The 23102-nt window shown below is 47.4% G+C and overlaps 2 protein-coding genes across 2 annotated transcripts in view; one reads left to right on the forward strand and one right to left on the reverse strand.

Annotated features, from left to right (window-relative positions):
• The window catches only part of LOC117472221 (ras GTPase-activating-like protein IQGAP3), a gene marked incomplete at its 5' end in the record, with an annotated part of 27968 nt that extends 19413 nt beyond the window's left edge, over positions 1-8555 (forward strand). The window contains 3 exon segments of the mRNA XM_034117390.1: positions 743-862; positions 7074-7182; positions 7311-8555. Of these exon segments, the coding sequence (XP_033973281.1) occupies positions 743-862; positions 7074-7182; positions 7311-7424 (343 nt within the window).
• A 63-nt stretch (positions 8556-8618) lies between these two features.
• On the reverse strand, positions 8619-18933 carry LOC117472220 (ankyrin repeat domain-containing protein 34A-like). The gene is given in 3 exon segments (XM_034117389.1): positions 8619-12925; positions 12927-13652; positions 18719-18933. Coding segments are annotated over 2 exon segments (1593 nt in total). The 5' UTR covers positions 13599-13652; positions 18719-18933; the 3' UTR covers positions 8619-12004.
• Between the last annotated feature and the right edge of the window lie 4169 nt (positions 18934-23102).

The following is a 23102-nucleotide window of genomic DNA, read 5'->3' on the forward strand; positions in this document are numbered from 1 at the left end:
AGGCTAACCCTCCTCTTCTCAGAGGCTAACCCTCCTCTTCTCAGAGGCTAACCCTCCCGCTGCCTCCTGGTGCTGCAGAGATTTCATGAAGTGAAGGAGTAATCTGAAAGTAATCTGATTACGTTACTTTTTTAAGACACGTAACTGTAACTGTATTCGGATTACTTTCAGAGCCATGTATTCAGTAATCAGTAACGGATTACATTTACAAAGTAACCCTCCCAACCCTGACTATATATATATGCCGTTAATAACTGATCAATATATATATATATGCCGTTAATAACTGATCAATATATATATATATGCCGTTAATAACTGATCAATATATACCTGCTTCCAAACCATCAGAACTGTTCCAGGATGTGTATTTAGTAAAGTGTGTAATTATCTCTGAGATGTTGTGTATGCATGCTTCTCAGAGAACATGAAGCTGGAACAATGTCCCCTCTGGGACCAATAGCTAGCCACCGCTATGCTAGCAGCAGCTTTGCTAACAATGCTAAGATCAGAATCAGGGTTATTACCAGGTAGGTTAACCGTCAGTGAATGTTTTTGTTTTTGAATTTCCTTTTCACAAAAGGAAATTCAAAAACAAAAACGAGTGGATATTTAATTTTCGTTTTAAAATTGAAATACGAGGCATTTTTCTTTATCATGGGTTAGGGGTTTCACTTTTAGTTGGTCACATGTTGGTCACGTGTTGGTCATGTGTTGGTCGCATGTTGGTCATGTGTTGCAGTAAATCAACCAATAAGAAGGCAGCAGAGAGGAAGAAGAAGCTTCCTGCTCTGAGCTACAGCGCCGCCCGGCTGCAGGAAAAGGGAGTTCTGCTGGAGATCCAGGACCTGCCGCCAACACAGTGAGAACTACCATACATATTAATAACTGTTACTACCATACATATTCATAACTGTTACTACCATACATATTCATAGCTGTTACTACCATACATATTCATAACTGTTACTACCATACATATTCATAGCTGTTACTACCATACATATTCATAACTGTTACTACCATACATATTCATAGCTGTTACTACCATACATATTCATAACTGTTACTACCACTACCATACATATTCATAGCTGTTACTACCATACATATTAATAACTGTTACTACCATACATATTCATAACTGTTACTACCATACATATTCATAGCTGTTACTACCATACATATTCATAACTGTTACTACCACTACCATACATATTCATAGCTGTTACTACCATACATATTCATAACTGTTACTACCATACATATTCATAACTGTTACTACCACTACCATACGTATTCATAACTGTTACTACTGTACATATTCATAACTGTTACTACCATACATATTCATAACTGTTACTACCATACATATTCATAACTGTTACTACCGTACATATTCATAACTGTTACTACCATACATATTCATAACTGTTACTACCATACATATTAATAACCGTCACTACCATACATATTCATAACTGTTACTACCACTACCATACGTATTCATAACTGTTACTACCACTACCATACATATTCATAGCTGTTACTACCATACATATTCATAACTGTTACTACCATACATATTCATAACTGTTACTACCACTACCATACGTATTCATAACTGTTACTACTGTACATATTCATAACTGTTACTACCATACATATTCATAACTGTTACTACCATACATATTCATAACTGTTACTACCGTACATATTCATAACTGTTACTACCATACATATTCATAACTGTTACTACCATACATATTAATAACCGTCACTACCATACATATTCATAACTGTTACTACCACTACCATACATATTCATAACTGTTACTACCGTACATATTCATAACTGTTACTACCATACATATTCATAACTGTTACTACCATACATATTAATAACCGTCACTACCATACATATTCATAACTGTTACTACCACTACCATACGTATTCATAACTGTTACTACCACTACCATACATATTCATAACCGGTACTACCATACATATTCATAGCCTTTACTACCATACATATTCATAACCGGTACTACCATAGATATTCATAACCGTTACTACCATACATATTCATAACTGTTACTACCATACATATTCATAACTGTTACTACCATACATATTAATAACCGTCACTACCATACATATTCATAACTGTTACTACCATACATATTCATAACTGTTACTACCATACATATTAATAACCGTCACTACCATACATATTCATAGCCGTCACTACCATACATATTCATAACTGTTACTACCACTACCATACGTATTCATAACTGTTACTACCACTACCAATATTACTACCACTACCATACATATTCATAGCTGTTACTACCACTACCATACATATTCATAACCGGTACTACCATACGTATTCATAACTGTCACTACCATACATATTCATAACTGTTACTACATACATATTCATAACTGTTACTACCATATTCATAACCGTTACTACCATACATATTCATAACCGTCACTACCATACATATTCATAGCCGTCACTACCTTACATATTCATAACCGTCACTACCATCCATATTCATAACCGTCACTACCATACATATTCATAGCTGTTACTACCATACATATTCATAGCTGTTACTACCATACATATTCATAACTGTTACTACCATATTCATAACCGTTACTACCATACATATTCATAACCGTCACTACCATCCATATTCATAACCGTCACTACCATACATATTCATAGCTGTTACTACCATACATATTCATAACCGTTACTACCATACATATTCATAACCGTCACTACCATACATATTCATAGCCGTCACTACCATACATATTCATAACCGTCACTACCATACATATTCATAGCCGTCACTACCATACATATTCATAACCGTCACTACCATACATATTCATAACCGTCACTACCATACATATTCATAGCCGTCACTACCATACATATTCATAACTGTTACTACCACTACCATACGTATTCATAACTGTTACTACCACTACCAATATTACTACCACTACCATACATATTCATAGCTGTTACTACCACTACCATACATATTCATAACCGGTACTACCATACGTATTCATAACTGTCACTACCATACATATTCATAACTGTTACTACCATACATATTCATAGCTGTTACTACCATACATATTCATAACTGTTACTACCATACATATTAATAACCGTCACTACCATACATATTCATAACTGTTACTACCACTACCATACGTATTCATAACTGTTACTACCACTACCATACGTATTCATAACTGTTACTACCACTACCAATATCACTACCACTACCATACATATTCATAACTGTTACTACCACTACCATACATATTCATAACCGGTACTACCATACATATTCATAGCCTTTACTACCATACATATTCATAACTGGTACTACCATACATATTCATAACCGTTACTACCATACATATTAATAACCGTCACTACCATACATATTCATAACTGTTACTACCATACATATTCATAACTGTTACTATACATATTAATAACCGTCACTACCATACATATTCATAGCCGTCACTACCATACATATTCATAACTGTTACTACCATACATATTAATAACCGTCACTACCATACATATTCATAACCGTCACTACCATACATATTCATAACTGTTACTACCACTACCATACGTATTCATAACTGTTACTACCACTACCAATATTACTACCACTACCATACATATTCATAGCTGTTACTACCACTACCATACATATTCATAACCGGTACTACCATACGTATTCATAACTGTCACTACCATACATATTCATAACTGTTACTACCACTACCATACATATTCATAACTGTTACTACATACATATTCATAACTGTTACTACCATATTCATAACCGTTACTACCATACATATTCATAACCGTCACTACCATACATATTCATAGCCGTCACTACCATACATATTCATAGCCGTCACTACCATACATATTCATAGCCGTCACTACCATACATATTCATAACCGTCACTACCATACATATTCATAGCCGTCACTACCATACATATTCATAGCCGTTACTACCATACATATTCATAACTGTTACTACCATATTCATAACCGGTACTACCATACATATTCATAACCGTCACTACCATACATATTCATAGCCGTCACTACCATACATATTCATAACCGTCACTACCATACATATTCATAACCGTCACTACCATACATATTCATAGCCGTCACTACCATACATATTCATAGCCGTCACTACCATACATATTCATAGCCGTCACTACCATACATATTCATAGCCGTCACTACCATACATATTCATAACCGTCACTACCATACATATTCATAACCGTCACTACCATACATATTCATAACCGTCACTACCATACATATTCATAACTGTTACGCACCTTTCTCTGTGGGTTTTTTTTGTAGTGACGAATGAAGTTGGATGTTGTGGTGGTCGTGTCACTGATCTTTATGCTGCAGACCCTGCATACCGCTGTTCTCTTCTTATTAGCGTCATCGACAACATAATCCTTGAATCCAAACTTCACTATTTGTGGAGTAACGCTAGCCGCTGCCATGTTAACTGACACTCCTGCCGTCGAGTGGGTTGCCAGGTTTGCGCGCACGGCGCTATAATCACCCAATCACGTTTCGAAAAAACGAAACGTAATATCTCACTACAAAAACAAACGCAAATATTTAATTTTAAAAAGTCAAGTCCTTTCAAGTCATCTGTCTCAAGCTTAAGTCAAGTCTCAAGTCATGAATACCAAGTCAAAGTCAAGTCAAGTCTTTTATCAATGTTAGTCAAGCAAGTCTCAAGTCCAAAAATATGCGACTCGGGTCAAGTCATGTGACTCGAGTCCCCACCTCTGGCCTTTACCATAACACGTGTCACTGTTACTGCCTTTACCGTAACACGTGTCACTGTTAGTGCCTTTACCGTAACACGTGTCACTGTTGGTGCCTTTACCGTAACACGTGTCACGGTTACTGCCTTTACCATAACACGTGTCACTGTTACTGCCTTTACCGTAACACGTGTCACTGTTACTGCCTTTACCGTAACACGTGTCACTGTTACTGCCTTTACCGTAACACGTGTCACTGTTAGTGCCTTTACCGTAACACGTGTCACTGTTAGTGCCTTTACCGTACCACGTGTCACTGTTACTGCCTTTACCGTAACACGTGTCACTGCCTTTAACGTAACACGTGTCACTGTTGGTGCCTTTACCGTAACACGTGTCACGGTTACTGCCTTTACCGTAACACGTGTCACGGTTAGTGCCTTTACCATAACACGTGTCACTGTTAGTGCCTTTACCGTACCACGTGTCACTGTTACTGCCTTTACCGTAACACGTGTCACTGTTAGTGCCTTTACCGTAACACGTGTCACGGTTAGTGCCTTTACCATAACACGTGTCACTGTTAGTGCCTTTACCGTACCACGTGTCACGGTTAGTGCCTTTACCGTAACACGTGTCACTGCCTTTACCGTAACACGTGTCACTGTTAGTGCCTTTACCGTAACACGTGTCACTGTTAGTGCCTTTACCGTAACACGTGTCACTGCCTTTACCGTAACACGTGTCACTGTTACTGCCTTTACCGTAACACGTGTCACTGTTAGTGCCTTTACCGTAACACGTGTCACTGTTACTGCCTTTACCGTAACACGTGTCACTGTTAGTGCCTTTACCGTAACACGTGTCACGGTTACTGCCTTTACCGTAACACGTGTCACTGTTACTGCCTTTACCGTAACACGTGTCACTGTTAGTGCCTTTACCGTAACACGTGTCACGGTTAGTGCCTTTACCGTAACACGTGTCACTGTTACTGCCTTTACCGTAACACGTGTCACTGTTGGTGCCTTTACCGTAACACGTGTCACTGTTACTGCCCTTTACCGTAACACGTGTCACTGTTACTGCCTTTACCGTAACACGTGTCACTGTTGGTGCCTTTACCGTAACACGTGTCACTGTTAGTGCCTTTACCGTAACACGTGTCACTGATAGTGCCTTTACGTAACACGTGTCACTGTTACTGCCTTTACCGTAACACGTGTCACTGATAGTGCCTTTACCGTAACACGTGTCACTGTTAGTGCCTTTACCGTAACACGTGTCACTGTTAGTGCCATTACCGTAACACGTGTCACTGTTAGTGCCATTACCGTAACACGTGTCACTGTTACTGCCTTTACGTAACACGTGTCACTGTTAGTGCCTTTACCGTAACACGTGTCACTGTTACTGCCTTTACCGTAACACGTGTCACTGTTACTGCCTTTACCGTAACACGTGTCACTGTTACTGCCTTTACGTAACACGTGTCACTGTTACTGCCTTTACCGTAACACGTGTCACTGTTAGTGCCTTTACCGTAACACGTGTCACTGTTACTACCTTTACCGTAACACGTGTCACTGCCTTTACCGTAACACGTGTCACTGTTACTGCCTTTACGTAACACGTGTCACTGTTAGTGCCTTTACCGTAACACGTGTCACTGTTACTGCCTTTACCGTAACACGTGTCACTGTTACTGCCTTTACCGTAACACGTGTCACTGTTACTACCTTTACCGTAACACGTGTCACTGCCTTTACCGTAACACGTGTCACTGTTACTGCCTTTACCGTAACACGTGTCACTGTTACTGCCTTTACCGTAACACGTGTCGCTGTTACTGCCTTTATCGTAACACTTGTCACTGTTACTGCCTTTACCGTAACACTTGTCACTGTTACTGCCTTTACCGTAACACGTGTCACTGTTACTGCCTTTATCGTAACACTTGTCACTGTTACTGCCTTTACCGTAACACGTGTCACTGTTAGTGCCTTTACCGTAACACGTGTCACTGTTAGTGCCTTTACCGTAACACGTGTCACTGTTACTGCCTTTACCGTAACACTTGTCACTGTTACTGCCTTTACCGTAACACGTGTCACTGTTACTACCTTTACCGTAACACGTGTCACTGTTACTGCCTTTACCGTAACACTTGTCCGGTCTGTTCCAGGTTCAGGAACGTGGTGTTCGACATCGTGCCCGGCCCGGAGAGAGGGAGCTTCACCGTTAAAGCCCGGTTCCTGGGAGTGGAGATGGAGGAGTTCCTGCTGCAGTACCAGGTACAACCAAGCTAGATACTGAGCTAAACACTTAGCCAGATTCTGAGCTGAACTAGGCCAGATACTGAGCTAAATACTGAGCACAGCACAATAAATGCAATGTTATTAAAACCTGTGTGTGTGTTTAGGACCTGCTGCAGCTGCAGTATGAAGGCGTGGCGGTGATGAAGATGTTCGACAAAGCAAAGATCAACGTCAACCTGCTCATCTTCCTCCTCAACAAAAAGTTCTTCAAGAAATGAACCGAGTGAAGCTCTCACCTTTCACTCCTATCTCTGATGATGATTATATACAGCAGAGTGAAGCTCTCACCTTTCACTCCTATCTCTGATGATGATTATATACAGCAGAGTGAAGCTCCCACCTTTCACTCCTATCTCTGATGATGATTATATACAGCAGAGTGAAGCTCTTACCTAACACTCCTATCTCTGATGATGATTATATACAGCAGAGTGAAGCTCCCACCTTTCACTCCTATCTCTGATGATGATTATATACAGCAGAGTGAAGCTCTTACCTAACACTCCTATCTCTGATGATGATTATATACAGCAGAGTGAAGCTCTTACCTAACACTCCTATCTCTGATGATTATATTCAGCAGGGTGAAGCTCTTACCTAACACTCCTATCTCTGATGATGATTATATACAGCAGAGTGAAGCTCTTACCTAACACTCCTATCTCTGATGATGATTATATACAGCAGAGTGAAGCTCTCACCTTTCACTCCTATCTCTGATGATGATTATATACAGCAGAGTGAAGCTCCCACCTTTCACTCCTATCTCTGATGATGATTATATACAGCAGAGTGAAGCTCTTACCTAACACTCCTATCTCTGATGATGATTATATACAGCAGAGTGAAGCTCCCACCTTTCACTCCTATCTCTGATGATGATTATATACAGCAAAGTGAAGCTCTTACCTAACACTCCTATCTCTGATGATGATTATATACAGCAAAGTGAAGCTCTTACCTAACACTCCTATCTCTGATGATGATTATATTCAGCAGGGTGAATGAAGCATCTCAGTTTTTATATCATTACTTATCAATCATGAAGTTTGTTGACACTTTTGTTGTTGTTACATTATCTCCAAAGCTGAGTTACATTTTAATGTGTTATTGCACGTTACCAAGGGAACAGCATAGATGAATAATCATGATACAGATGGCTCACCTTCTATACCTGCTTTATACCTGACTACAGAGTGAGACATCCTGCTGCTCCTATCTCTGTTCACCTGTTTTAGTTTGGTTCACAAACATCTATGATGCCAATAACTGTAAATATTTTCTGTCACTTCCTGTTTGTTTTTTACTTCCTGTTTGTTTTCACCTCATTAAATATCTGAACATCTTTACCTGTTGTTTCTCATTCATTGAACCTGGTATTTGACAGGAAGTGATTCACCTGTAAACACCTGGAGGTTTCATGAATCATGTTTTTATTCCACATTTTCAGAAACAGAGTAAAAGAAGAAAAATATATCACAGATTCATCAGAGACGTTTCTATCTGCTAACAGGCTTACAAAAATACTCTCATTTATTTTAAACTTCAAGTATCTACGTACAACAAGCTCCATCACCTCAACCATTCCAAACCATTCAATCTGGTTTCATCCAGTTTAAAACTGTAAACGTGTAGAATGCAGTCTGAACCAGTTTAATCTGGTTTCATCCAGTTTAAACCAGTTTAATCAGGTTCAATCCAGTTAAACCATCCTATTCCAATTTACTCCATTTATAACTGGTTTAATTAAAATAGAACCAGTTTAATCCTGGTTAAATCAGTTGAATGCGGTTCAAACCAAGATATACCATTTTATTCTAATTTATTCCAGCTAAACTGGTTTAACTCAGTTTGGATAAAACTGAATCCAGTGTAAACAGTCCTTCACATCTTAATGGCACAAACGTTTTCTCCTCTGTTCAAAGTGTCAACAGGAAGCTTCTTAAAAACATTTCAGTCGCAGTCAAACTTTATAAACAATCAAAGATTCAGAGACGCTCGTTTCAGATAAACTTTACAAAAACAGAGTTTAACGTGTTTTCATCTCTGCATGTAGAGAACCCTAACCCTGTCCCATTTACTGCTATCCTGGCTATATGTAGCTATCTGTAGCTATCTGTGTTTATCTGTATCTGTAGTTATTTGTGGCTATCTGTAGCTATCTGTGATTATCTATATCTGTAGTTATCTGTGGCTATCTGTGGTTATCTATATCTGTAGTTATCTGTGGCTATCTGTGGTTATCTATATCTGTAGTTATCTGTAATTATCTGTGGCTATCTGTAGCTATCTGTGTTTATCTGTATCTGTAGTTATTTGTGGCTATCTGTAGCTATCTGTGTATATCTGTATCTGTAGTTATCTGTGGCTATCTGTGTTTATCTGTATCTGTAGTTATCTGTAGCTATCTGTGGTTATCTGTGGCTATCTGTGGTTATCTGTATCTGTAGTTATCTGTAGCAATCTGTGGCTATCTGTAGCTATCTGTGGCTATCTGTAGTTATCTGTAGTTATCTGTGGCTATCTCTAGCTATCTGTGGCTATCTGTAGTTATCTGTGGCTATCTGTAGTTATCTGTGGTTATCTGTGGCTATCTGTAGCTATCTGTGGCTATCTGTAGCTATCTGTGGTAGCTATATGTGGCTATCTGTGGCTATCTGTGGCTATCTCTAGCTATCTGTGGCTATCTGTAGTTATCTGTGGCTATCTGTAGCTATCTGTGGTAGCTATATGTGGCTATCTGTGGCTATCTCTAGCTATCTGTGGCTATCTGTAGTTATCTGTGGTTATCTGTGGCTATCTGTAGCTATCTGTGGTAGCTATCTGTGGCTATCTGTGGCTATCTGTAGCTATCTGTGGTAGCTATATGTGGCTATCTGTGGCTATCTCTAGCTATCTGTGGCTATCTGTAGTTATCTGTGGCTATCTGTAGCTATCTGTGGTAGCTATATGTGGCTATCTGTGGCTATCTCTAGCTATCTGTGGCTATCTGTAGTTATCTGTGGTTATCTGTGGCTATCTGTAGCTATCTGTGGTAGCTATCTGTGGCTATCTGTGGCTATCTGTAGCTATCTGTGGTAGCTATATGTGGCTATCTGTGGCTATCTCTAGCTATCTGTGGCTATCTGTAGTTATCTGTAGTTATCTGTGGCTATCTCTAGCTATCTGTGGCTATCTGTAGTTATCTGTGGCTATCTGTAGTTATCTGTGGTTATCTGTGGCTATCTGTAGCTATCTGTGGCTATCTGTAGCTATCTGTGGTAGCTATATGTGGCTATCTGTGGCTATCTGTGGCTATCTCTAGCTATCTGTGGCTATCTGTAGTTATCTGTGGCTATCTGTAGCTATCTGTGGTAGCTATATGTGGCTATCTGTGGCTATCTCTAGCTATCTGTGGCTATCTGTAGTTATCTGTGGTTATCTGTGGCTATCTGTAGCTATCTGTGGTAGCTATCTGTGGCTATCTGTGGCTATCTGTAGTTAGCTTATTAGATACTTCTTTAAATATCATCCTTCATTCAGGTCCCTTTAACCTGTTAGCATGTTAGCAGCTAGCACTCAGGATCTGTGGCAGGTTTCTGTGGAGAGCAGTCCTTAAAGGGACGGCAAACCTGAGCCATCTGCAGATCTGCAGCAGGTCTCGGTCTGAGAGGCCGTCTCCCTGTTGTTGAGGTTCATGCTAAGCTAAGCTAGCACTCTGCTGGTCTCACTGAGATGAGGGTCTCTGCAGGGACAGGAAGTAGGACTTCAGGGTGGTGGTCCTGGCTCTATTGCAGGTCTTTACAGTATTTACAGTCAGCAGGTTTTGGTTCAAACTGTCCACACAACGTCTTTGGAGTTTCATAAACAAGAAAACCAGGTTTCATCTAAACCCGGATCAGATCCAGAACCTGGTCAGTAAATAAAAACTCACAGAAACACAGCGATTATATGTGTGTAGTTACTGGAAGTACAGCGCAGCAGGTCCACACGAGACCACATCCTGCAGGACAGGGATTATAAACATGACGTCAGAGTCCACCTTCATCAGTCCTGCTTCAGGTTCCTCCGCTGACAGAAACAGACCTCAGTGCAAAGTGTGCATCAGTAAACATAGACCAGGTTTCAGTCTGCAAGGGATTGAAGTTGTAAACTGAGTCAAAAACATGAGAGGAGAGGCTCCTCAGAGACCTACAGGTCTTTAGTCTGGACTGAAAGGGTTTGGTGGTCTTTAGTCTGGACTGAAAGGGTCTGGTGGTCTTTAGTCTGGACTGAAAGGGTCTGGTGGTCTTTAATTTGGACTAAGAGCGTCCGTTGGTCTTTGGTCTGGACTGAAAGTGTCCGGTGGTCTTTAGTCTGGACTGAAAGGATCTGGTGGTCTTTAGTCTGGACTGAAAGGATCTGGTGGTCTTTAATTTGGACTGAGTGGGTCTGGTGGTCTTTAGTCTGGACTGAAAGTGTCCGGTGGTCTTTAATTTGGACTAAGAGCGTCCGTTGGTCTTTGGTCTGGACTGAAAGTGTCCGGTGGTCTTTAGTCTGGACTGAAAGGATCTGGTGGTCTTTAGTCTGGACTGAAAGGATCTGGTGGTCTTTATTCTGGACTGAGTGGGTCTGGTGGTCTTTAGTCTTGACTGAGAGAGTCTGGTGGTCTTTAGTCTGGACTGAAAGTGTCTGGTTGTCTTTAGTCCTGACTGAGGCCTCAGAGGGGGTCCTGGTGGGTGCGGCCCCCTCCCCCCCTCTCGGTTCAGATGGTGATGATATGATGAAGCAGGTTTACAGTAAACCCCCCCTTACAGTCTACCCAATGATTTGCCCCTCCTCAGTCCCCGCTGGACTCGAGGACCCTCTCCGCCAGGACCTCCTGGAAGGTGGAGAGCTGCTTCATCTGCTCGGTCTGCATCGAGTGCCTCCGCATCAGCTTCTTCTTCATCTTGAAGTCCGGACCCCGTTTGGGGGAGGCGGGGGCCACAGGGACCAGAATCTTGGGCCCAGCGTGGACCGGGGAGGTGGGTTTACCATTGGCCCGGATGTCAGGGATGGGTCTCTGAGGGTTGATGTTAAGGGGGGGCAGGAAGCCGGGCCTGGTGTGGGAGATGTGGTCCAGCAGGAGGGTCCCGGACCCCCGGCGCTCCAGGAGCCCCCGGCGGCGCAGGACGGGGGACACGGAGCTGGGGATGTTCTCCAGTGACTCCCTGGGGGACAGCAGAGACAAGGGGGACGCGTTGAAGCGCCGCCGATCCACCGACACCCGGCCCGAGTCCGGAGACCCGGGACTGGACTCCGGGCAGAGGTGGGTGTCGGACTCGTAGTGCTCCATGCGGGTCAGTTTGGGGTGGATCAGAGCCCGGGCCCCTCCTGGACCCCCAACGTTCTCCTGGGTCTCCGGGGCCGTGTTCCTGCGGTACAGGATCTGGTGCTGCTGGACCTTGTCGGCCCAGGAGGCCCCGGAGAGGGGGGCGTAGTCCTCCGAGACGGACCGGTCCATCAGTTTTGGGGAACAGGGGTCGTGGGTCTCGATGCTGTGTCGCCGGGACAACCGCGGTCTGACCGGGTCTGTGAGAGACAAGCCGTTCATCTGGAATATGGTGCTGCTGCAGCCCCCATCCTCAAGACCCCCGTCCCTCGGAGGAACCAGGACTGAGGCGGCCACCAGACCCCCGTCCCCCGTAGGAACCAGCACCGAGGGGGCCACCAGACCCCAGGGCTCCGAGTTCAGCCTCTTCAGCAGCTTGCGGGGGGGGCGGCCTCTTGTCTCCCGGGGGTCTGGCTGAGGGCAGCGGCAGAGCCGTGGTCAGCGCGAAGCTAAAGATCCCGTCCTGGTCTCCGGCCGGCGAGGAGGTCCGGATCTCCACGTCGGAGGGGGACATGCAGTCTGGAGCCAGCTTGTCCACGATGGCAGGGGAGGGGGGGGCGTTCAGGTACTGCTTGGTCTTCTTGGTGCCGGACGGAGACGTGTCGGAGGTGATGATTATCACTTCTTTCCCTTTGGCCTTGCAGGCGTCCAGCAGGACCTGCAGGGTGTCCCGGTCCCCCTTGTTGATGGCATGGACCAGAGCAGAGGAGCCGGAGTAGTCCTTGAGGCTGGGGTCCGCCCCGTTCTCCAGCAGCAGCGAGACCACCTCCCGGCCCGCCCGCTCCGCGCAGGCATGGATCAGCGCCGTGCGGCCGCACTTGTCCGGGATGTTGGGGTCGGCGCCCTTCTCCAGCAGGTAGCGGACCATCCTCTGCCGGGCCAGCGGGTCCTCGTAGGCCGCGAGGCAGGCGGCGCAGACCGGGGTCTCCCCGCGGTCGTTGCCCTCGTTGATGTAGGCGCCGCCTTCCAGCAGCAGGCGGGTCAGACGCAGCTTCCCCTGGAACACCGCCTTCAGGAGGGCGTTCCCCTCCGTCTGCAGGGGGACTCCATCTCCCATCATGCACCCCACCTCAGACCTCCTGCAGGCTGAGGGTCTGCCACAGAGTCACATGACCTGCAGGAGAAACCAGACCGAGTTCAGGTTCAGGTCTAGCAGGGACCCTGTTTCCTGTCACATTACCTGCAGCTCCTCCAATCACAAACCTGACCCCCACAATAACAGGAAATACAAAGGAAAGAGAGGAGGGCCCCCCCCCATGGAGGCCCCCCCCCCATGGAGGCCCCCCCCCCCATGGAGGGCCCCCCCCCCCATGGAGGGCCCCCCCCCATGGAGCGGACACACACCCGCTCTAAAGTCAACACTGATGAACTGAACATACACTGTGTTTACATTCAGTGAGAAAGGGACCATATGGACACACACACACACTCTCACACACACACACACACACTCTCACACTCTCACACACACACCCTCTCACACACACCACACCACCACACCACTCCTCACACTCTCACACACATCACACTCTCACACACAACAACCACACTCTCACACTCTCACACACACCACACTCTGCAACACACACACACACACACTCTCACCCACTCTCACCCACACCACACTCTCACCACCCCACACACCACTTACAACACTCACCACAACACACACTGCACTCACTCTCACCACCACACACACACACACTCACACCATCACACCATCACACCATCACACACACTCACACGCACACCACACACACCACTTCCACACTCACCCAACTCACACACACTCAGATGGACTTTTTGAACCTGTCAGGTGTTTGATAGTCCGTCAGATGGAGGATCAAACATGAATATGAAACGACCCCCCACATGTGTGTATTTATTTATGAAATATGTGAACACCACACACACACACACACACACACACACACACACACACACACACACACACACACACACACACACATGCTTGTATGATTTACACCATCAGAACTACAGACGCTTGTTTCCTCTGATGTTCTGATGTGCTGTAGTACACGGCCCGGCCACCAGGGGCTCTGCTGCTGACCTCATTGTTCCACAAAGTGTAATGAGATGTTCTCCAGTGAGTACGAGGCCTTCAGGACGCTCTGCAACCAGGTCTCCTCCATCAGGAGAAGCAGCTTCAGAAAGAAGCAGATATAGAAACCCAAATGTTCCTCATGAAGAAACATCTTCACAACACGTGCAGCGTCCAGGGGACACTAAAGAGTGACGCACACAGCTGGGAGACCAGGGGACACTAAAGAGTGACGCACACAGCAGGAGACCAGGGGACACTAAGAGTGACGCACACAGCAGGAGACCAGGGGACACTAAAGAGTGACGCACACAGCAGGGAGACCAGGGGACACTAAAGAGTGACGCACACAGCAGGAGACCAGGGGACACTAAAGAGTGACGCACACAGCAGGAGACCAAGGGACACTAAAGAGTGACGCACACAGCAGGAGACCAGGGGACACTAAAGAGTGACGCACACAGCTGGGAGACCAGGGGACACTAAAGAGTGACGCACACAGCAGGAGACCAGGGGACACTAAAGAGTGACGCACACAGCAGGAGACCAGGGGACACTAAGAGTGACGCACACAGCAGGAGACCAGGGGACACTAAAGAGTGACGCACACAGCAGGAGACCAAGGGACACTAAAGAGTGACGCACACAGCAGGAGACCAGGGGACACTAAAGAGTGACGCACACAGCAGGAGACCAGGGGACACTAAAGAGTGACGCACACAGCTGGGAGACCAGGGGACACTAAAGAGTGACGCACACAGCAGGAGACCAGGGGACACTAAAGAGTGACGCACACAGCAGGAGACCAGGGGACACTAAAGAGTGACGCACACAGCAGGAGACCAAGGGGACACTAAAGAGTGACGCACACAGCAGGAGACCAGGGGACACTAAAGAGTGACGCACACAGCTGGAGACCAGGGGACACTAAAGAGTGACGCACACAGCAGGAGACCAGGGGACACTAAAGAGTGACGCACACAGCAGGAGACCAGGGGACACTAAAGAGTGACGCACACAGCTGGGAGACCAGGGGACACTAAAGAGTGACGCACACAGCTGGGAGACCAGGGGACACTAAAGAGTGACGCACACAGCTGGGAGTCCAGGGGACACTAAAGAGTGACGCACACAGCAGGAGACCAAGGGACACTAAAGAGTGACGCACACAGCTGGAGACCAGGGGACACTAAAGAGTGACGCACACAGCAGGAGACCAGGGGACACTAAAGAGTGACGCACAGAGCTGGGAGACCAGGGGACACTAAAGAGTGACGCACACAGCTGGGAGACCAGGGGACACTAAAGAGTGACGCACACAGCTGGGAGACCAGGGGACACTAAAGAGTGACGCACACAGCTGGGAGACCAGGGGACACTAAAGAGTGGATGCACACAGCTGGGAGACCAGGGGACACTAAAGAGTGACGCACACAGCTGGGAGTTCAGGGGACACTAAAGAGTGACGCACACAGCTGGGAGACCAGGGGGACACTAAAGAGTGAGCACACAGCTGGGAGGACCAGGGGACACTAAGAGTGACGCACACAGCTGGGAGACCAGGGGACACTAAAGAGTGACGAACACAGCTGGGAGACCAGGGGACACTAAAGGTGACGCACACAGCTGGGAGACCCAGGGGACACTAAAGAGTGACGCAACAGCTGGGAGACCAGGGGACACTAAAGAGTGACGCACACAGCTGGGAGACCAGGGACACTAAAGAGTGACGCACACAGCTGGGAGACCAGGGGACACTAAAGAGTGACGCACACAGCTGGGAGACAGGGGACACTAAAGAGTGACGCACAAGCTGGAGACCAGGGGACACTAAAGAGTGACGCACACAGCTGGGAGACCAGGGGACACTAAAGAGTGACGCACACAGCTGGGAGACCAGGGGACAATTAAAGAGTGGACGCACACAGCTGGGAGACCAGGGGACACTAAAGAGTGACGCACACAGCTGGGAGACCAGGGGACACTAAAGAGTGACGCACACAGCTGGGAGACCAGGGGGACACCCTAAGAGTGACGCACACAGCTGGGAGACCAGGGGACACCAAAGAGTGTCGCACACAGCTGGGAGACCAGGGGACACCAAAGAGTGACCGCACAGAGCGGGAGACCAGGGGACACTAAAGAGTGACGCACACAGCTGGAGACCAGGGACAACTAAAGATGACGCACACAGCGGGAGCCAGGGTGACACTAAAGAGTGACGCACACAGCTGGGAGACCAGGGGACACTAAAGAGTGACGCCCACAGCTGGGAGACCAGGGGAACTAAAGAGTGACGAACACAGCTGGGAGACCAGGGGACACTAAAGAGTGACGCACACAGCTGGGAGACCAGGGGACACTAAAGAGTGACGCACACAGCTGGGGAGACCAGGGGACACTAAAGAGTGACGCACACAGCTGGAGACCAGGGGACACTAAAGAGTGACGCACACAGCTGGGAGGACCAGGGGACACTAAAGAGTGACGCACACAGCTGGGAGACCAGGGGACACTAAAGAGTGACGCACACAGCTGGGAGACCAGGGGACACTAAAGAGTGACGCACACAGCTGGGAGACCAGGGGACACTAAAGAGTGACGCACACAGCTGGGAGACCAGGGGACACCAAAGAGTGTCGCACACAGCTGGGAGACCAGGGACACTAAAGAGTGACGCACACAGCTGGGAGACCAGGGGACACTAAAGAGTGACGCACACCAGCTGGGAGACCAGGGGACACTAAAGAGTGACGCACACAGCTGGGAGACCAGGGGACACCAAAGATGACTCCACAGCTGGGAGACCAGGGAACCAATAGAGTGTCGCACACAGCTGGGAGACCAGGGGACACCAAAGAGGGACGCACACAGCTGGGAGACCAGGGGACACTAAAGAGTGACGCACACAGCTGGGAGACCAGGGGACACTAAAGAGTGACGCACACAGCTGGGAGAACCAGGGGACACTAAAGAGTGGACGCACACAGGTGACGTTAAGGATTATAAAGCTGACTAAACTGTCTCTGTTGTTGGAAACTAAAATGATTGATGGTCTTATTGGACGATGTGGTCACATGACTCCTGACGATGTGGTCACATGACTCCTGACGATGTGGTCACATGACTCCTGACGATGTGGTCACATGACTCCTGACGATGTGGTCACATGACTCCTGACGATGTGGTCAACATGACTCCTGATGTCACTGCAGATCTGCAGCGTTTGGTTTCTGCAGCGTTTAGTAAAAGCTGCAGCTCGTTTCTCCTGATGGAAGAGTTTGAGACGTTATAACAGGTAACACCTGCTGGCCTCCGTACAACAAGCACTACCACACACACACAGGACACACACACACAGGACAGACACACACACCACACACAGGACACACACACACACACAGGACACACACACACACACACCACACACAACACACACACAACACCACCACACACACACCACAGGACAGACACACACACAGAGGACACACACACAGGACACACACACAGGACACACACACACACAGGACACACACACACACACACACACACACACACAGGACAGACACACACACACACAGGACACACACACACACACAGGACAGACACACACACACAGGACACACACACACACACAGGACACACACACACACACATACACACACAGGACAGACACACACACACACATGATGAAGATGGACTCAGACGGTCACATGACCCCTGTTGGAGGAATGCAGCAGCTCACTGGCTCAAGAGCCTCTCAGTCACTGATTCCTGACGCAGTCCTTTCTATATATACCACACACACTCCTCATTCAACCCTGGCCCCGCACACACGCACACGCACACACCACCACACACCAACACACACCCACACACACACACACACACACACACACACACACACACAGGATCAGATGGAGGGTTTCTGCTGCATCATCATCTTCAAACTGACACATTTGCTTACCTCACAGCGGTGTTTGTTTAAAATCCACCCCCACAGACAGACACACACACACACACACACACACACACACACACACAACACACACACACACACTGGGAGCAGCGTTAGCAGCTGATGGAGATGAAGATGAAGGAAACATGCAGCTTCTCACCGCCGAGCCGAAGCAGCTCCATCATCCGACGGTTATTGTCCGTTAATGTCCGTTAATATCCGTTACTATCCTTTACGACCGTTACTGTCCGTTACCGACCGTTACTGTCCGTACCGACCGTTACTGTCCGTTACCGACCGTTACCGACCGTGTACTGTCCGTTACCGACCGTTACCGGGCCGTCGGTTTCCTGTCTGAGCACCGCGAGCACCGAGTCTCCTCCCGCAGAGCCGCTCCGGCCCCCCCCCACCTGCCAGAATAAAGGAAACAGAGAATCATCAGCTACAGACTGAACAAACACACACACACACACACACACCAACACACACACACACACACACACAGATATGTATATATGGGTTTAAGTGACCCAGCAGCTCTATGCATTCACGGAATTGCGAATTTAAATAAGTAATATTGATTTACAAAACTATCACCTATCAATATGAGGATTTGAGTAAGAGAATGATCAGGCCTCACTGTGTACTCCTGCCAGGTACTGCAGTACACACATACACGGGTTGGGAGGGTTACTTTGTAAATGTAATCAGTTACTGATTACTGATTACATGGCTCTGAAAGTAATCCGAATACAGTTAGAGTACGTGTCTTAAAAAAGTACGTATTCAGATACTTTCAATGACTTTCTCTTTCCATCACAGATGGGTATGTGTTGGTGAACGAGGACACACAAAGCAAAAGGAAACTGAAGGTGTTTTTACTGTTTGAATAACTTATCAAGAGCAACTGAAACATGACATCTGGAAGGATGTCACAACATGATACACTTTTTGGGGATGCAGCTTGGGATGTGAGGAGTGAGGGGCACGGCTTAGCGGGCGGGTCGCCTTCTGTCCTGCAGTGTTGGCGTTGAATTAAAATGTCGAACTCGGACTTCATTTGAAGGACCTGTCGGCCAGGGGTTAGAGCTAGAGTGTGTGCACCAGTCTGCCTTGATCTATGAACTCATGTCCGTGACTCTCACAGTATCTGCTGCTCACAGCTGGTTTAGAGAACCTCCTTCACTTCATGACATCTCTGCAGCACCAGGAGGCAGCGGGAGGGTGAGCCTCTGAGAAGAGGAGGGTGAGCCTCTGAGAAGAGGAGGGTGAGCCTCTGAGAAGAGGAGGGTTAGCCTCTGAGAAGAGGAGGGTGAGCCTCTGAGAAGAGAAGGGTTAGCCTCTGAGAAGAGGAGGGTTAGCCTCTGAGAAGAGGAGGGTGAGCCTTGAGAAGAGGAGGGTTAGCCTCTGAGAAGAGGAGGGTTAGCCTCTGAGAAGAGGAGGGTGAGCCTCTGAGAAGAGGAGGGTTAGCCTCTGAGAAGAGGAGGGTGAGCCTCTGAGAAGAGGAGGGTTAGCCTCTGAGAAGAGGAGGGTGAGCCTCTGAGAAGAGGAGGGTGAGCCTCTGAGAAGAGGGGGTGAGCCTCTGAGAGAGGAGGGTTAGCCTCTGAGAAGAGGAGCGCACAGAGCCTTCACTGTGCTTACCTTCAGAGTCATTAGAAAGGCTACGAGGGACAGGCTGATGTGTTTTAAACCACACACACACACACACACACACACACACAACAACACACACACCCACACACACACACACACACACACACACACCAACACGCGATTTAAACGCAGACTTTTGTTCCTCCATGTCTCGTTGGTGTTGGTCTCACTGAGCGACCCGCACAGGGTCCATCTGCGGCGGGTAATAGGTTTTGTGCGCTGTGATGATTCGGCTGTACCTTTAGTAATGAATATTAAATGTTGTGAGGAAATCTTTCCACCAATAATTCCAATAAGTATTCCAAAAGTATTCACTTCAGGTTTACGAAAGTAACTGTAATCAGATTACTCGTTTTTTCAAATGTAATGCCAGCTGATACAGTTACTTGATTTTTGTATTCTGATTACGTAACGCCGTTACATGTATTCCGTTAACGACCCAAACCCTGCATATATATATATATATATACTGTACTACTTGCCAGGTACTGCAGTACACATAGACATTGATATACATGTTACTACTGCCAGGTACTGCAGTACACATAGACATTGATATACATGTACTACTGCCAGGTACTGCAGTACACATAGACATTGATATACATGTACTACTACCAGGTAACTGCAGTACACATAGACATTGATATACATGTACTACTACCAGGTACTGCAGTACACATAGACATGATATACATGTACTACTGCCAGGTACTGCAGTACACATAGATATTTATATACATGTACTACTACCAGGTACTGCAGTACACATAGAAATGTATATACATGTACTACTACCAGGTACTGCAGTACACAGAGTCCAGCTCAGTCAGTAGGGTCGCTGGTTCAAGTCCCCGACCAGACCTAAATATGGAGTGTGGACTGTCCACCTCCTGGTCCTCTGTCCACCTCCTGGTCCTCAGTCCACCTCCTGGTCCCAGTCCACCTCCTGGTCCCAGTGTCCCAGTCCACCTCCTGGTCCCAGTGTCCCAGTCCACCTCCTGGTCCCAGTGTCCCAGTCCACCTCCTGGTCCCAGTCCACCTCCTGGTCCCAGTCACCTCCTGGTCCCAGTCCACCTCCTGGTCCCAGTCCACCTCCTGGCCCCAGTCCACCTCCTGGTCCCAGTGCCCAGTCCACCTCCTGGTCCCAGTGTCCCAGTCACCTCCTGGTCCCAGTGTCCCAGTCCACCTCCTGGTCCCAGTCCACCTCCTGGTCCCAGTCCACCTCCTGGTCCCAGTGTCCCAGTCCACCTCCTGGTCCCAGTGTCCCAGTCCACCTCCTGGTCCCAGTGTCCCAGTCCACCTCCTGGTCCCAGTCCACCTCCTGGTCCCAGTCCACCTCCTGGTCCCAGTCCACCTCCTGGCCCAGTCCACCTCCTGGTCCCAGTGTCCCAGTCCACCTCCTGGTCCCAGTGTCCCAGTCCACCTCCTGGTCCCAGTGTCCCAGTCCACCTCCTGGTCCCAGTCCACCTCCTGGTCCCAGTCCACCTCCTGGTCCCAGTGTCCCAGTCCACCTCCTGGTCCCAGTGTCCCAGTCCACCTCCTGGTCCCAGTGTCCCAGTCCACCTCCTGGTCCCAGTCCACCTCCTGGTCCCAGTCCACCTCCTGGTCCCAGTCCACCTCCTGGTCCCAGTCCACCTCCTGGCCCCAGTCCACCTCCTGGTCCCAGTGTCCCAGTCCACCTCCTGGTCCCAGTGTCCCAGTCCACCTCCTGGTCCCAGTGTCCCAGTCCACCTCCTGGTCCCAGTCCACCTCCTGGTCCCAGTCCACCTCCTGGTCCCAGTCCACCTCCTGGTCCCAGTCCACCTCCTGGTCCCAGTCCACCTCCTGGTCCCAGTACTATATGGGTTAGAAGCAGAGGCTGTATGTGTGACCATTAAAGAGGGTTTCATCCTCCAACTCTATCTTCTACAGCAGGGGTTCCCAACCCTTTGTCCCAAGAGCCCCCCCCCCCAAATGACTCCTGTTGGAAGGTCCAATTACTGCTGCTGCGCAAATAATGTGAAAGCGGAAAATAATGTGCTGCATGCACAGCGTTACAACATCGGGCCTTCAAAATAAAAGTTTGACTTTTTTCCCCGAAAAAAAAAGGATTTTTTTTTTTTCACTCACACATCTGTGACCCACTCGAAACGGGTCCGGGTCGCGACCCACCAGTTGAGAACCACTGCTCTAGATGATAGGAAAGGGTTAAACTTCCTTTATAACCTCCATTAGCTTAGGAACCACTGGACCTTCCTTTAGGAAAGGAGAGGAGAAAGTGCTGCCCCACAATGCCTTGCGGCCGCAGCATTTGCCGTCACACAACAGTCGGCCGTTCACGGAAACAACCGATTATGACCGAGAAATGATATCATGAAAGTTACGGTGCTTATTAAGCTTTTTAAAACGTATGTGGTAAGTTGCCAAAGTGCTTTGTTTTGAACGTTCATCAGTATTAGCCGCTTTCACACCAAGTACTTTGCCGTACTTAGTGTCCAGCACTTAGTGTCCAGCACTTAGTTCCCAGCACTTAGTACCCAGCACTTAGTGTCCAGCACTTAGTGTCCAGCACTTAGTGTCCAGCACTTAGTGTCCAGCACTTAGTTCCCAGCACTTAGTGTCCAGCACTTAGTGTCCAGCACTTAGTGTCCAGCACTTAGTTCCCAGCACTTAGTACCCAGCACTTAGTGTCCAGCACTTAGTGTCCAGCACTTAGTGTCCAGTACTTAGTGTCCAGCACTTAGTACCCCCATGGAACTTAGTACAGATCGCGTTCACAGGAATAAGTTCCCTGAGGGAGGATTACGCAAATGAAGCCGCTGACGTCTTCTTCTGCTTTGGGTTTACTGGCAGGCCGCAAACCACTTCACGGCGTATACTGCCACCCGGAGTCCCCGGACGGAAGTCCC

The sequence above is a fragment of the Trematomus bernacchii genome, unplaced genomic scaffold (assembly GCF_902827165.1).
Source record: "Trematomus bernacchii unplaced genomic scaffold, fTreBer1.1, whole genome shotgun sequence".
NCBI lineage: Eukaryota > Metazoa > Chordata > Actinopteri > Perciformes > Nototheniidae > Trematomus > Trematomus bernacchii.